The sequence below is a fragment of the Priapulus caudatus genome, unplaced genomic scaffold (assembly GCF_000485595.1).
Source record: "Priapulus caudatus unplaced genomic scaffold, Priapulus_caudatus-5.0.1 Scaffold252, whole genome shotgun sequence".
Classification (NCBI taxonomy): Eukaryota; Metazoa; Priapulida; class Priapulimorpha; order Priapulimorphida; family Priapulidae; genus Priapulus; species Priapulus caudatus.
The window spans coordinates 23,025-38,905 of record NW_014577313.1 but is presented as its reverse complement, the minus strand read 5'-3'; the positions used below and the strand labels follow the sequence as shown (position 1 = coordinate 38,905).

Genomic DNA, 15,881 nt, shown 5'->3' with positions numbered 1-15,881 from the left:
TCTTTACGAACTCATCTACTGAAAGAGTGTATGGTTACTTTCTTCTTTTTAGTAGCAGATCTTCTTGTTCTAGAAAAGTGTAATTGTTCGTTTTGTCCTGGAAATATCTTGCGGTTATATCTCATATATAACCACATTAATAATGTGAATTTTATTTGGTTCCATGCACGGGTCCATGACTATTACAAATAATTCTGGCTAGATACAATTTGCAATAAAAAGCACTGCATAAAACTAAAAAGCTAATTGAAGTTTATTTCATTTTGTCAGAATGGTTTTCGTCACAGAGTTGTCTTACAAATACAGAGGTTCGGAAACAGCGGAACAAGGCATTTGTGGCCGAAAAGAAGCGTCAGATGTCTCTTATAACAAGAGTCGAAAAGATCAAAGTGGAGTTCAAAGGGCATCCGGAAGACACAACATTGATCATGAATAGGGGCTTGTCAACTCCATACAACTGTGCAATGCGTGAGTGTGAATATTCCTGAATGTATAAGTTAAAAGTTAGCCTGTTATACATTGTTGAGTGCATATTATATTAACATGGCAGTTGCACAATTCATCAACAACTGCACATGTGTTGATGCAAGTTTTTGTAGTATGATGATGAGTAGGGGTGAGTATTGCGACCAAAAACCGTATTGCAATATATTGCAATACGACAAAACCGTATTGCAATATTTTCCAATACGTATTGGGAAGTGTATACCATGCATGATATAGTAACAATTTGATGGTTTTAATATCATCATATATTGTATTATATGACATGATTTAATTTCTCATGTTTTTCTTGAGAAACAGAAGCACGGCAATGTTTTCCGCTGACAGTGCAGCCCTCTGTGCCGTAACAATGTCACCCGCTGTACTGAATACCCTCTCGAAAGGCACTGACGTAGCTGGAATACACAATACCCCTGCTGCATAATTGGCTAATACTGGATACTGAAACTGAAACAGTGGGTGCTCGCTTCAGCTTGTATCGCGCGCGCGCGGGCACTCAGGTGAGCATAGGCTATATATAGACTCCCTAGTTGCCGTGCTCTGTGCCTCGCGCACACGTCTGCCCCACTCTGCCCGCGCAGTAGTACCGCGCAGTGCTCCATGCAGTGGCCGCTTACCAGTAATACTGTATGCGTCGTGCACGCATTGTGCTTTCGTAATATATACACCGCCAGTGCATAATTTTCGAGCCCATTAACAATATAGACATAAAGGCAAGTGTCAAGTAATTTATTTCTTGTTATACCACCGTATATCGTAAAATATCGATATCCGGAAGTTGTATCGCGATATATCGAGTTTTCAAAATATATTGCAATATACCGATATACCGGTATATCGTTACACCCCTAATGTTGAGGCATTGCTGTAAAAGACATTGTTATTTCAACTGATTTTGTCTACATACAGATATGCTACGTAGAGAGTAAAACCCGTGTTTGCGGACACACCTCTATAGAACGGACACCTGTCTATAAAGGACGTGTTTGGTGTTTTACTTGAGTGACAGTTATACAGTGAAATCACATTTAGAATGCACATCTGTCTATAAAGGATAGTTTTGGCACTATCGTGGAATGACTTTTATATATATAGGTTTGAGTGTACTTTATTCTTTCCTATATTATTTTAGATATGGAAGAATTGTTGAGGAACAGGTCTGCTTTAGCGTTGGTAGATGGGCGACCGTGGGACATGCACCGCCCCCTAGTGAAAGATTGTGAATTACAGTTTCTGCATTTTCAAGAGCAAATACCATACCTTTCAAATATGGTTAACAAGGTATATATGTGTTTGAAGCGTATTTCCAGAAGAATTTTATGGTTATATGACGATTTATTGAGCAATAACTCATATTAGAAACATGTAGCTAAATAACTGTTGAACCAGATTTGAACCATTGTGTTTTGTTGTAGTCATTATGGGTTTCTCCACCTCATTGCGCTCTTACAATGTTGCATTTATTGACAAGTATAAAATGGCACATTTTTATTTTTACACATATTAACTAAAAATTATTATGTTGCATAAGTAAACCCGAATATAACTAAGAAATAACCTGAATGCTGTACAACTGCTATTCTTTAGGCATGGACATGCAATGCATGTTCCATGACGCAGAGTCATCCGTTAAAATGTGGATTTTCGAAAGCTATGAAATGTTTACAGTGTAGTCGAGCAACTCTGGTCTTGCATAATTTGGCTGGGTATGTACATGCTGCATGTTTGTTTCTAAATAGGCATTTTGGAGATCAGGCTCATTTCTACTTGGGTACATAATGGATCGAGCATTCAAGGATCAATACTATGTAGAACCACATAGTTGGCCGGCACCTGACAGTAAGCACATTTAAATCTGCATTCCCGCTAAATTTTTACAAATCTTTTGAAAGTTGATAATCGTAACATTGTTTTTGTGCCTGTCTACACACATACAATAGGTAAGAAAATATTAGCTCAGGTCAACGTGTTTTCAAATCATTTCGCTAAAATGTGTAGCTTTAAAAACGTGTTGTGAACAGCACTTTTTTCTTGCCCCTTCTTCACAAAGCTGTGACGTACAACATAATAAGGAATAATCGCATGCAAATGCTCTACCATCACTATATAAACTGTCTTTGCAAGGTGAATGTTTGATATGTATTTGATCTGAGCTAGTGTGGACAAGATGCTTATTTTTGCACAAGTTCAATTGAATATTTATGCAATTTTTAGTGTAATTTGTTAGAAAAGCTTTGTAGGAATGTAAGTCTGCGTGATGGTCTGGTCATAGGACAGTTACAACAGAAAACATCTCGCGTATTCTTATTAAATCGCACTTTGCTGTGCCTCGTTCAATGTGTCTTTGTTCCTGGTTCTAAAAACACTGGGAGTAAATTTAAAATTTAACAAAAGCAACATTGAGATCAAAAAAGATTAAGTGATTGTATACTTGAATGTTTTTCATTGTTAGTAAGAAGTGGGAGCTTCATCTGTGATATTGACTTGAAGATGGACAACTGGACACCGAACGAAGAAGAAAGGAATTGTTTGACACGGATAGGATATAATATGCTTTTGAGCACATCATCCAAGGTGTTTGAGCGATTGGAAGTCGATGCAAGTGTAGCTCAAGATATGTTTGCTGACAACAGGTATGTTGACTGGTGAGGAAACATCAAAGCCTTCACAGCTGACAAGCAATCCTATTTTGGCAGAGCAGAGATGAGGCTTTCTTTCTCAGAGAGAAAGAAGCAAGCAAGGTCTTGTAGGGCTGGATGTTAATTGGCTTAATTGCTGTGCAATGTAATTGAAGAGTTTTGTCAATTGTGAGTTTAGACAGATTATGTTTATTTGGTGTAATTTGGACCACTAGCATTTCTAAAGCCCATGATCTATATGGTAATGTAATGTAATCCTCTCTGCATGTGTTCATGATGTCCTATACAATTTAACACCACAGCTAAGGTAGTCAGTGGTTTAGTGTTTTCTTTCGTCAAGTGTTTGCATTGGACTCCATTCCTTGAAAGAGGGACTTGGAAGTAACTTTGGAAGTAAGACTCAAATTTCCGCTGGTGTCCAGTGACAAGGTCCGACCGTAAAACAGGGTACTTGACTCTGTGGACTGGTGTTAAAACGGTTATTGCGAGATTTTTGGCTGAGAAAAACTCAATATAGCTGAATTTAGTCTCACCTGACATCAGAAACATCACTGATTAGACCAACATTAAAAACACTAAGATTTTATGCAGTTATAGCATAGAAAAATGGATTTGACCACATCATACTAGCTCTGAATATTATCGTATGTCGACTATCCAAAATACAAATGGCGCCTTCAAACGGAGTGCATAATTAAAACAAAAGGGCGTGCAATTCTGTGTGGTAAATATTATTGACCTTTTATGTCAATAATTCAGAGCACGTTCTGTCATTGTCATTACCGTGTTACTATCTGACTGGTAATCCACAAGCTTCTCTAATAACAGATTTTACGCGGTATGAGTAAGCAGCTACACTGCTGTTACGCTAGTATGAACCTCTGTGTTTACACTCTGACCTGATTTCTACGGTGCGTGGTATGCATTGCTGCACCGTGATAGATGTCTCGCGGCTACCGCGAGAAAGTCCGATAGATGGCAACGGTAAACAAAACAGAATGCAAAATTGTAATTGTGCATGATTTGGTGAATACGAAGGTTCCAAGGCATTTTATCGTTACTCTAGACAATTGCTGTTACTCAAGCAATAACGGTAGGTGCCATGAAAGTGGGGAAAACACTGGAAAACTCTCGCAATAATTACTTTAACCTAAACCCCTGACTGGTGATGGCAAGCTATGGTAACCTAAATGATGCATATTTTTTTGATAATCTTTATAGGTTCAAACTAGAACAGATTCCTGATATCGCTGCAAAGTCCAAGTCCCAAAACACTGTCACCGTCTACAAGCTTGACGACCACATTGACATTAGCGGTGGACCCATGATTGCTAACTCTGGTCTTGTAGGCCTTTTTGCGGTTTCTGCAGTAAGTACAGGTATCGTTAATCCTAACCACATGAAACTATTTCGATTTATTTCCATAGGTTGTTGGTCGTATTGTATCAAAATCATGTGCTTACTGTCACAGTTGTGGTCAAATGTATTGTAATATCCTGGCTCCATCTACCAGAAGAAACAGTTTCGATGCACGGATTGATAGCATTGGGTCAAATTGCCACTAACAACAGTGTGGTGTGTTTAAACACACTAGATAGTGTATGTTCTGCAAGCATATAGCTAAGGTAGTATCATACAAACTACACATTTACTACTGGAATTTTATTTTCATGTCGTACCAGAAGTTTACAAGCAAAGTTTTTACCTACTCCTGATTGTCCCAAGAATTTCACATTTCAGTTTTGGCAACCCTTTATTTGCTTTATTGAATTTTTTTTTTTACAGGTGCATCCAATCGATACCAAATTTGGTAGGCTTCATAGAGTACAAGGTCTAGCACTTCCAACACAGCTAAAAGTAAGCTATCAGTTCTAGCTTAGCATTGGAAATGTAGTGAATTAAATGCAAACAGTGTATTATATTGAACAACTATAACCATTAGATAAATTCCTCTGGCTAATCGAAGCATTGTGGAATTTTGTAAATTGAATGTTGTAATAACTAGTTAATGTCAGTTATTCAGGAATTGGATTTCAGAACAAATCCAGTAATGCGGAGGGGTAAATTTCTCCTGGATTTGTTATAGATTTGCTAACACCACCCAAAGCATAATATCCGTATCTGTTCTTTTACCAAATATTGGTAAATTTAAGTGTGCACACTGTAAACCAGTACCTGCAGCTCAATATTTATTCATAATTATTGTGTAATTCAAATTAGAGGGGAAACTCGAATAACACAACATGTTTGTCCGACCATTTACGTTAAACATGCATGATGTGATGCCTGCAATACTTGATAAATTTAAAAAATGATATTCCATATGGGTACATCTTGTAGTAAATTTGGCTATCCTACCAGTACCTGATATTCTGCCGTATGTTTGGTCATATCTGTGCATGCCATATTTGTCAATCTTTGAGTGGAATCGTTGGTTTGAGTTACAAATCCATGCAGATTTGTCCCCAAACAGGAAGTTCATTCCCTGTTTATTGCATGGATTTTTAAATTTTATATTCTGCAGAAAGATCAGTTTGCACATTTGTCATTAATTTATTCCAATACGTCAACAAATATGATCTCGTCGGTTTTCAGATTCGGAGTTGGACTTGGAAACTACTGCTAGAGCGAGCAGCTAAATATGTGAGTGTATTGATGCATACTATGTTACGGGAATTTGTAGGGGAGTTCTCGTGAATTGGGTGATACTCCATTAGGAGTGTTCCCAACTTTAATGTCATTGATGGTTAGGGTTAGGTTATAGGTTAGGTTAGGGTTAGGTCTACATATAATGTATAACTACATATAATGACATTAATTAGGTCACGACACTAATTAGGTTACGCCATTAATGATATCAACGTTGGGAACACTCCTAATGGAGCGTTAGCCCGTGAATGACCCAGTTGATGCTATTTGCTAAGTCATCCGACATGTAGACATGTAGTTTGCGATCTCGTGATTCATCGTTATTGTCAGCCTCCAAAATTAGCATGCTGACTAATTTGCAGAATGCCACGCGGCTTCCGGGAGAGGTGCCAAGTTCGGATGACAACATATCTGGTAGTCAAACAATAGAGCAGCCATTCCTGCCACCTAGCGGAGCATCTCGTCCACAAGAGGCCACCACGTGATAGAATAGGATATCAATCTATATACCACCAGTAGCACTACCCCATTTAGAACAACTATGGCTTCCCTTTTCACATTATGGGTTGCTGCAATGAGAAACGTGCAGAATAACTTATGATCGTGATGACAGGGGTTGGAAGTCAGATTTTGAAGAAACATGAGCAATTGTATATTGTAATATTCTTCTCATGTAATGTAGTTACCTGTTTCTTGCAATGTTTGTTTATCAGGTGCCCACTCTTCCTATATTTCCATACCTTTGTGCAAATTCAATGAGCACTTGTAAAATCATAGCAAGTGTTATTTCATATGAAGGGATATTACATGTGGGTACATTAAAATGATACAAAATACAAGGAACTGTTATGATGTTGAACTAAACTGTTTATGGCTGCATGATTTCTGTAGTTATTATTGAGTTTATCACATTTGTTGTTGTAATTCTGCTATTAGTACATGTATATGAATATGGATTAAACGTAGATCATAGGCTTTATGTACATGCACTGTATGATAAAGTGATGCAGGAGAATTATCCACAGATGCAGAGTATCTAGGAAAAGAAAGAAGTGCTATGCAGGGGTCTTTACCTGTGGTCCATGGACTATTTTGGGGTACATGAACTAGGCGCATCAAAATTTTGTGTTCATGTGCATTTTTCTGGGGAGGAGTCCGTCGCTCTTACCAGATTCTCAAGGGGTCCATGACTGAAAAAAGGTTAAGAACCACTGTGCTATACTGTTGATATTATGCATTCAAAGAAAAGGCCATACTCAGCAAACCTATCACAATATGTTATTTTGGAATGCCACGCCTTGCCACCATGCTCAGGATAGCTGCATGCTGTTCTACATCAGTGTCTGTTGGTTCAGAATGCAGTTCAGTGAATGTTCTGCTTGGCTGCAGTCATGTGACTCCTGTATTTCCTGTCCTTGCGTATTTCCTGGAGGGGCACATTGTCATGATTTCTTCAATAACTGAGTACTCTTTCGCTACTGGCACACAAGAACCTCGGAGTCTTTTGGAATTTCCGTCTATACATTACTATTGCCTTCCTATACTTTTAAAATACGTAGTTAATAGGGATGAATCGTGATAGCTTAATTGTATACATTTATATAAGCTAATAACTAAATGTTGTCTGCATGATAAAGATAATAAATGTAAAATTAATAATTACATAACCTGTACTATACTATATGAAATGCTATTCCTGATCAGAAACCGTGTAGAGTTTGATAAGGCCAAAACAAAATATAGGTGTGGTTACGGTTTCCCGACCGACCCTATTTATTCCCAGCGACCCTAAACATTTTATTGTCAATTTTCTTTAAAGTAAAAAAAAAAAAAAAATTGTAGAGTTCCTGCTTCAAAAGGCACAACGCACATCCTTCGGACATGGTTCGTAAATAAAATGTTTCAATAAAATAAAATGTTTTCCCTACCTACCTACCCTATTTTTTTTCGGCATGAAACGGTAACCACACCTATATTTTGTTTTGGCCTAATGAAAAGTTTCCGTATAGCAACAAAAAATAGGAAAGATCATGGCTATAAATGCATACATAATTATATTACTACTATGGCACTTCAAACAATGGAAACAATGTTATCACAGCTACTACTATGTTCTGACTCGTTGACAGCTCCTGCATGCAGTAATTTCTCTTGTACGATACATATAATACAGTCTAAATTCTATGGCATTCACAAACGCGACTAGTAAGTCCCTCTGAGTTTTTTCCACCAGAGCTTTGCTGGAAGTAGGTGGGCTTTCTGCTGCAGCTTTGCATCAAACACGTTGAAGTGCGCCCTCTGTAGGCCAGTCAGGTAGTTATCACAGACGAGGGCTGGCAGAAACACGGACAGCGCCGGTCGTGGCAGACTCGAACTTAATGAGCGAGCCTAATAGGGAAAAGAGACAATCCATCAACGATGCTGACAGACGAGGTGCCTTTTATAGAAAGGGAACAGCAATCGGAGGTCTAAGAGCCACAAATAACGGAGACCTTTTTTTCTGGGGCTAAATTCGGCACTCGAGCATAAATGGTTGTGAAAGTGACACTGCCAAAACACCTACTTTTAGCTTACATTTATTTCTTAAGTGCTCTTCAGTAGCACTCTTCGTTATACGAATTTTATTACTGTAGCATGCTCTAGTTGAGTGGCAAATAATGAAGTATACATAATAATAATAATAACAATAATAATAATACTTTATCTAGGTGCTGGTGTGCTAGGCTGGCGAGCTCAAATACTGCATCTTTCATTTCCTGCTCCTGGCTCCCTCTATACACCTGCTCTTCTGATACTTTATGCTAAAGGAACATCAATAACAAAAGCTATAAACAAATACACCCACGTTGGAACAAATGTGCCCAAGATGTGGAAGCTTACTGCATTTCACCAATGGCTTACAGTATATACCATTTCATGAAATAAAAGTGTCAATGACACTAGCTCACCTTGGGTGTGATAGAAGAGGGAGAGGGGATATATAAAGCAAGAGTATATATGGGAGAACTCCCATTATATAGCATATCTCCCATTATATACTCTTGATAATGATATATGCATAAGTTTTGATGCGAAAATAAATGTTTCAGATCTGAAAGTCTGAAATTTTGACGAGAGATAGCGCTACGCCTAAATGATCGTGATTTTGGTTTTCGAATATCGCACAAATAAAAACAATAAAATATTCCAGTCAAATTACTGTAACGAAGAATCTAAAACACAATATTACACGTATTTAGGTATGATTGTAGAGTTGTTGACCAGTTAGACAAAATTCACGTAATAGGACGTTGTTATCTCTCCCATAGGAGTAACAACTGTTTTGGGGCTAGCCTTACACATTCATATACCAAAATTTAACAAAATCTAATTAATCTAGATGGCCATTTCAATTTTTGCCAAAAAGTGGACGTGGCTCGAAAGTAGGTCGACTGGCGTGCTCTAAAATAGGACGTGCAAACCTCTCCCATAAGGGTAACAACTATATGCAATTTTAAACATGTGGGTCAAACGTTTCTTGAGCTAAAAAACTAAGAGGTTTCAGAATAGTTTTTCACCTTTGCTAACACCTCAACCGGTAGATTTAGTTTACGTAAGGATGCATGGTAAGGTGTCGCCCGTAGCAGAGTAGTAAATCCCAGAGCTTTGCCGAGATGACTGGCAGCATGATCTGCATGCACATCCCTGATTCCTGCAAGTGCAAACATTTCAGATTTACAACTATAGTAAGTACCATTTCAATATCTATATGCAACTAATTGAGCAACAGCTATAAAACCTGCACTACTCTCCACTACTGACACCTTTCAATGTGTTATGATAAAAAAAATTTCTGTTAACTGTTATGCACTCTAACCAAGAGTAAATAATAACAAGAGTTACACACCCGATTCCCACATTTTTAACTGATTTTTCTCATCAAAATTTGCCACCAATAAAGAGGCAAGTGTATACGTTCCTCAGCTTATTATGACCACTAATCAATTACCTTCATGGTACTGATATTCATTTACACATATTTGCTAGCGTATTGCTGTAAATCGTAATCTTGCTCGAGCTTAATTCGCACAATTTACCGCTATTGTGTAGAGGTGTTAAGCCAAAATTTGAAGCTATAATGGCACCAATATTTAGCAACGGACTGTTTCCAAATCATTCGTGCCCCGATAGGGTTGAGAGACAATCTAAATTTCGAATTTTGATCTCGTGAGGAACCGCGAGACGTGCTCAGTTATTATGATCGCAACACAAGAAATTGACATACAATGATTCGTGCCCCGATAGGGGTTTAATGTACTTGATTACCTGCGCATGCGTAATATTATACTTACTGCAAGCTACTACAGAGAATATTGTTATTATTGTATTATTACTTTAATATAAAGTAATAATACAATAATAACAATATTCTCTGTAGTAGTTTGCAGTAAGTATAACATTACGCATGCGCAGGTAATCAAGTACATTAAACCCCTATCGGGGCACGAATGATTTGGAAACAGTCCGTTGCTAAATATTGGCGCCACTATAGCTTCAAATTTTGGCTTAACACCTCTACACAATAGCGGTAAATTGTGCGAATTCAGCTCGTGCAAGATTACGATTTACAGCAATACGCTAGCAAATATATGTAAACGAATATCAGTACCACGAAGGTGAGTAATTAGTGGTCATAATAAGCTGAGGAACGTATACACTTGCTTCTTTATTGGTGGCAAATTTTGATGAGAAAAATCGGTTAAAAATGCGGGAATCGGGTGTGTAACTCTTGTGTTATTATCTTGACTCCAGATAACACAATGTAAGAAAGTGATTAGATGGATACGATATATATGGTATGATGTGCAGATTTGACCGATATTAAGATACACAGACATGTCTACACACCGACACTTTCCAGCACCAGGAACATAACGGCAGACGATGTACAGTCTGCATATTCCTCCACAGCTTTGACTGTCATCGGTGCCTTTTCCTCCAGACTCCTCTCCTGACAAACGATAATGAGAACCTGTCTATAGCAGAACATGTGTGTCTTGTAGTCACAAACAAGTGAAGTAATAGTAATGATAATATTGGAAACCTAGAAAAATTCGGATAAAAATGTAATTCTTACCCGAGCTTCTATGAGTTTTGTGAGCCAGCGCCTGGACAAATTTTTTGAGTGAATTGCCTTGAATGAAAGACAACATGAATGTAAGTCACACGCCCTTGCTTGCCTATTTGAAAACACTTATTACATAATAATTATAGCATAGTTATAACTCTATACTAATGTATGGCAACACATTGTTAGTTCATATTGCACTGTTATTATATTCAAAAATGTATCAATTTAATTCGGTTAGGTCTTTTGTGGAGCATGAACATGAGAGCAACAGATAATTGCTTACCCTCCCTAGTTCCATTGCAACAGGTTGCTTGGGTGCTGCTTCCTTGTATAACTGGTCTAATGAATCTTTCCAGAATTGCAACCTCATCAGACCAATTTGTTTGTTTGTTACTGTGTCTTGTACCTACAATGAAGCAAAGACATAAATAACATGTTAAGGAGATACATCTTTGACTAAACTATTGCAACACGATAACTTTTAGATGGATGGATGGATCATGGATGGAAGGATGGATAGATGGATGATTGGATAGATAGACAATTGGGTGGATGGATTAATGGGCAGACAGGCATGTAAATACAATAAATGAAGGGGAAAATGACAGGATAACAAATGATTAACGTAAATTTAAAATGGGATCGTTTACCGCAAACACAGCACGCAGATATTTTCGCACCTGTGCAATCTCCACATTGAAGGCTCGGATTGCCATGGCAGATGTTCTGCCATGCTCTGGTAACAGAAGAGTACAGAGAAATCCCTCATAGTCGGATCTCCTGCAATTTTAGTTGTAATGTAAAATGTAATCACCTACACACTGAACAGAAGCAGATGTGAACGCAGACCAGATTAGTTCTACCGCCTCGGTGTAACCCTTGATGCTTTAACCAGACTAAACTGACTTTTATTAGAAATTTTACACTATTAATTATTGCTACTAGTTAGGTATCAGTGAGGTAAGGGGGCATGTACTCAATAAATGCTTTGATAAATATGATAATAATGATAATCTATATATTACGGGCAATCTTCGCTGCACATTCTTAAAATCTTGAAATTGCGCGGCAATCTTGAGATTGCGCAAGACTCCACAGGTACATGAAACAAACTAAAATATACGGTCCAAACGTTTTCTACTCTATTGAAAAAACTATATTCCTACTTCAGATTTTAGAAGAGGAGTTTATATTTTAGACTGTGCAAGGATGCTGCTGATCGAGATTGCGCAGCGCAATCTCGAGATTGCCGCGCTGTCTGCCGATCGGTAGATAGCGCTACACGATCTTGAAATAGCGCAGATTGGAAGATTGTGCGCAACATATATATACTATTACTATAGAGTATAGTCATATACACGCAAAATCCCACATATTAGTTCATTTTGATGATTTTAAACTAGTACTAGTAGTAGTATAAACAAGATTTTGAGACCTGCATGGCGATCATGTCGCACCAGCAAAATTGCCATGCCACAATGCCACAAACACGTTTTTGCAAATAATTTTTATTCCTGTTTATATTTGTGAAATGCACGAGAAATACATAATGCCCTGGCCATAGACATTTCATGTGATTGAAAAACCCCGTGACAAAGTGAGAACGTAAGACTTCACATTGACATTTACTCGTATTAATTAATTGACATGCCCCTAACACTGCCTAAATGGCTAATCCTAATAATTTAGTGAAATAGGACAAATTTTAAATCAAAATACTGAAAGTCAAAAGTATATTTAGCTCACATAAATACGACGACGCATCTAGTCATACCTGACGATATCTATACAGTAATCCGTTGACGTTTTCTTTGTTTGTGACGCGTAAAATCGTTGGAAAATGCGTGTAATTCCATGTTTGCCTAAACATTTTGAGCTTCGATGCACTAATTTCATGGTGGCTGACATGCTGAAATGCGTAAAACAAGTATACATCGCGTGTACGCATTGTGTACGTAATACATGATTTATTAACTTTACATTAGGACTTTTAAATTCTATTACTATTTTTGCAAATAGATATATATTTCATAATTAAGTTTATACTATCTAAAATTATTATTAATTATAAAAGTAATAAATAAATATCATAAACAACAATTCTATCCGTACTGTTCGACAATCAAGTGAGGGAAACAGGCCTGTTTTGAAAGTTTGTAGGGACTGCACAAATTCACGAACCTAATTTTTGTCTATATAAGCTGCTTTGCATGATAAAACATTGAACATGGTGAGAAGAAGCCCCAGGGTCCGGGCAAGAGTAGCGTCAGGGTCGGATACAGCCGAGTAAGTGTCTCTCTATAGTGCAGAAACGTGTCAAATAAAAAGGTCTTGTCGGCATGGTCACTGCGCCACTACTGCAACTAGATCCAATGATATACGGTCATATATTTAGTATTTCAAGACTGTTTAAGTTACAATTAAACGAACTCTTTTATCTTGCAAATTCCTCAAATTTTTTCACAGCTAGAATAATATATGATACCCCAATTTAATCTATACGTATTTGGCGTGCATTACGGTGATTACCGTACCTAACGCAGTAACAGTGCACTCTGAACTTGTGGCTGTGCAATAGCCTGAGTACTAATACACCCGTTGACAGTTTAACACTGCGCATGCGCTTAGCCTAAGGTCAAAGGTCAGGAGGAGTTTCCGTCCCAGAAAGCGCGAGTAAAATGCGCGAACAATGGCGTTAACGTGTAGTACTAGTATGAAGGGCTGCTCAAACGGATCGTATTGGCTTAAGAAAGACTTTTAGAGCATGCATTGACCATAATTTAAATGTATCAAGTGTCATGTCACTCAGGTCATCCATTATCGGTGCTCTATTCCCTGCTACGTGCACTGTTCTTCGACACAAAGGTGAGCGACCTGCGTATGCAAGGCAGATAACGCATCGAGATAAACAATATGGTGGAGTTTACTCGCACATCCGGGCTCTCGCGGAGATGCGTAACTAATGGCGCAGAACATAGGCGCAGAACTGTCAATGGGTGTATACTAGGTATTACTATTAGTCTATTAGTATTACATGTAATGTTGTGTGCTGCGGTTACAGATTATCTCTAAAACCTGCAGCCACATTTACACGGTTTCAAAAATGAAGTGACACAATTCGTAATTCGAGCAGTGAATTTACAAATAAATAAACTTATTTTATTACCAAATTATAATGCTTCTGTACTTTATATCCCTTAATTATAATAATTCCACATTAATGCACTGTTCAAATACTCCTCTAGATCACACAATGTTACTGCAAGTGCCACTGCAGAAACTCACGGAAATATTGACAAGCTAGGAAACCGTGGCTGCCCAAATCATCAACAATTTGCTTTGTTTAAAATTCACAGCACAGATACACAACCATACGCCTCTTTGTACTAGCTCTAGAATTATACCCCTCGCTCCGCCGCAGGAGGGGGATATACCGGAGAATCTACCCATCGGAAGGAGGAACTATAGCCCTTCGCTCATGCAGCCCTGGGGCGGAGCGAAGGGCTATAGTTCTAGAGCTATCTTTGTATCTGTTTTAGCCCAGTGTTTACTTGTTGTAATCACGAGCCTTCTGCTCGAGTACAGCTTTATTTACATAGCAAAATCTCACGAAATACTTCAAAAATTGGCTATATAGCTTATTATACGGATTTGCAAAAATTATAGTGGGCGTTCTAATGTTGTACTGACTCAACATAGGTGGTCTTCTTTGAATCCACTTTTCTATTCTGATCTTGTAATTAGAATTAGTAATCTTGTAATTGACATGAACCTTTTACAAGGAGTATCATGTAGTTAAGTAACAAATTTCTGTCTAATCCTTTCTGGTTAAACAGGAAAGTACAAAGGTTTTATGCTGTTATCGGTAAAGTTGATATATCAATTTGATAGCCGGGGATTAGGCTCTTTTCTTTTCTATAAAAAATAATATTCGTTAACAGATTCATAAATGTAGTCAACATAAATATCGTGGCGCCACCTATTGGATACGTTGAACATATTTTTCTGCTTTCCCCTGTTTCAGATCTCCGAAACGGCGTCGTCTGGGAGCAACAGCAGCACGGAGGTATGCAAAACCTATGCAGTGTTTGTTTGGTATCTATCTCAAACTCACAATAACTAACTTTTTAACTAAACATTTAAAATCACTATTGTACAGGACATTGCAGGTCGCAAGGTACTTACCGCGGCGCCACCTATTTTGCAGTGTGTTGTCGACGAGGACTCGTCGTGATGCCAAGCTGGGCCATGAAGAGAATCTGGTGGGGAGACGTGTCGAAATGGCGGACGAGGCATTCCTTGAGAACGCGTCAGTCCTGAAGCAGATCGCTGAAGAAAGCAAGGAAGGTAAACATCTTAGCTGTGGCGCGAGATGAGACGTCTATGAGGCTCCTGATTGGTCGGTTTCTACGAGGCCCCTGATTGGTCGGATGCTACGAGGCTCCTGATTGGTCGATTTCTACGAGGCCCCTGATTGCTCGGCTGCGCGGATTCGCGCTGTCGCTCTGCGTTGGAAAAATTACAATGTCCGATTAGTTGCTTTTTTTTACATTTGGCATGTCACAGCCCCATGTTCTTCCTTGCCCCTTGCAAGATCCCCATGCTGTTTGTTTACGTCGCCGTAGCAACGCAGCTTGGCGTCGTCAGCGTGAACACGCACCTGGAGGAGAACCGCAGCGCCCACTGGTGCGAGGAGTACGAGACGGAGAAGCTTGTCGTTCGGCGCGGGCAGGCGTTCGAGCTGACGATAACGTTCGCCCGGAACTACGACCCGGAAGCCGACACCATCATCCTGCAGTTTGTGACAGGTGAGGGGAAAATTAACGTAGGAAGAGGACGCGGAAGCATTGAAGGTGAGCACGCCGGGAAGCATCGTGCTTTTGCGAGTCACTGTAATAAAATAACGTTTCATGTCTCCTGTGCCAGGGTTCTCCCCAGGATGAAATTCAAACAGGGGGAGGGGAGAGGAAGGGGGAGGG

At 38.7% G+C, this 15,881-nt stretch overlaps 3 protein-coding genes across 7 annotated transcripts in view; 2 read left to right on the top strand and 1 right to left on the bottom strand.

Moving 5' to 3' along the window:
- Positions 1-270: 270 nt before the first annotated feature.
- LOC106808084 (39S ribosomal protein L39, mitochondrial-like) lies at positions 271-7,454 on the top strand (the record flags this gene model as incomplete). Of its 2 annotated transcripts, XM_014810649.1 has the most annotated exon segments (8): positions 271-468; positions 1,637-1,785; positions 2,244-2,343; positions 2,957-3,137; positions 4,365-4,512; positions 4,929-5,000; positions 5,739-5,786; positions 6,155-7,454. In XM_014810649.1, coding segments are annotated over 8 exon segments (1,019 nt in total), but the record flags the coding sequence as incomplete, so codon positions are not given.
- A 373-nt stretch (positions 7,455-7,827) lies between these two features.
- Positions 7,828-12,802, bottom strand: LOC106808075 (NADH dehydrogenase (ubiquinone) complex I, assembly factor 6-like). 4 transcript variants are annotated; one of them, XM_014810632.1, is made up of 8 exons: positions 12,677-12,802; positions 11,583-11,682; positions 11,186-11,308; positions 10,909-10,965; positions 10,680-10,782; positions 9,350-9,483; positions 8,492-8,593; positions 7,828-8,180 (listed from the first exon to the last, which is right to left on the bottom strand). In XM_014810632.1, exons 1-8 carry the CDS (start codon positions 12,796-12,798, stop codon positions 7,995-7,997), a joined length of 927 nt encoding a protein of 308 aa, XP_014666118.1. In that variant the 5' UTR covers positions 12,799-12,802; the 3' UTR covers positions 7,828-7,994. The 4 variants fall into 4 exon arrangements, with proteins under 4 accessions (XP_014666118.1, XP_014666122.1, XP_014666121.1 ...); XM_014810636.1 differs by having other exon boundaries at positions 11,583-11,638; positions 12,677-12,764; XM_014810635.1 differs by having other exon boundaries at positions 11,583-11,723; positions 12,677-12,756.
- Positions 12,803-13,028: 226 nt separating this feature from the next.
- The window catches only part of LOC106808082 (coagulation factor XIII A chain-like), a 15,154-nt gene continuing 12,301 nt past the window's right edge, over positions 13,029-15,881 (top strand). Inside the window, exons 1-4 of the mRNA XM_014810647.1 lie at positions 13,029-13,188; positions 14,927-14,968; positions 15,110-15,249; positions 15,528-15,710. Coding sequence (XP_014666133.1) covers positions 13,130-13,188; positions 14,927-14,968; positions 15,110-15,249; positions 15,528-15,710 — 424 coding nt within the window. The 5' untranslated portion in view covers positions 13,029-13,129. The remainder of the gene's footprint in view (positions 13,189-14,926; positions 14,969-15,109; positions 15,250-15,527; positions 15,711-15,881) is intronic.

Excerpts from the sequence above, each read along its gene's own strand:
- LOC106808075 (XM_014810632.1), bottom strand. The coding sequence starts at position 12,798 with ATGAAATTAGTGCATCGAAGCTCAAAATGTTTAGGCAAACATGGAATT. Across the intron at positions 10,966-11,185 it reads TTGCAATGGAACTAGGGAGG|GCAATTCACTCAAAAAATTT; the intron begins GTAAGCAATTAT and ends CTTTCATTCAAG. Across the intron at positions 9,484-10,679 it reads CCTGGTGCTGGAAAGTGTCG|GAATCAGGGATGTGCATGCA; the intron begins GTGTGTAGACAT and ends TTGCACTTGCAG.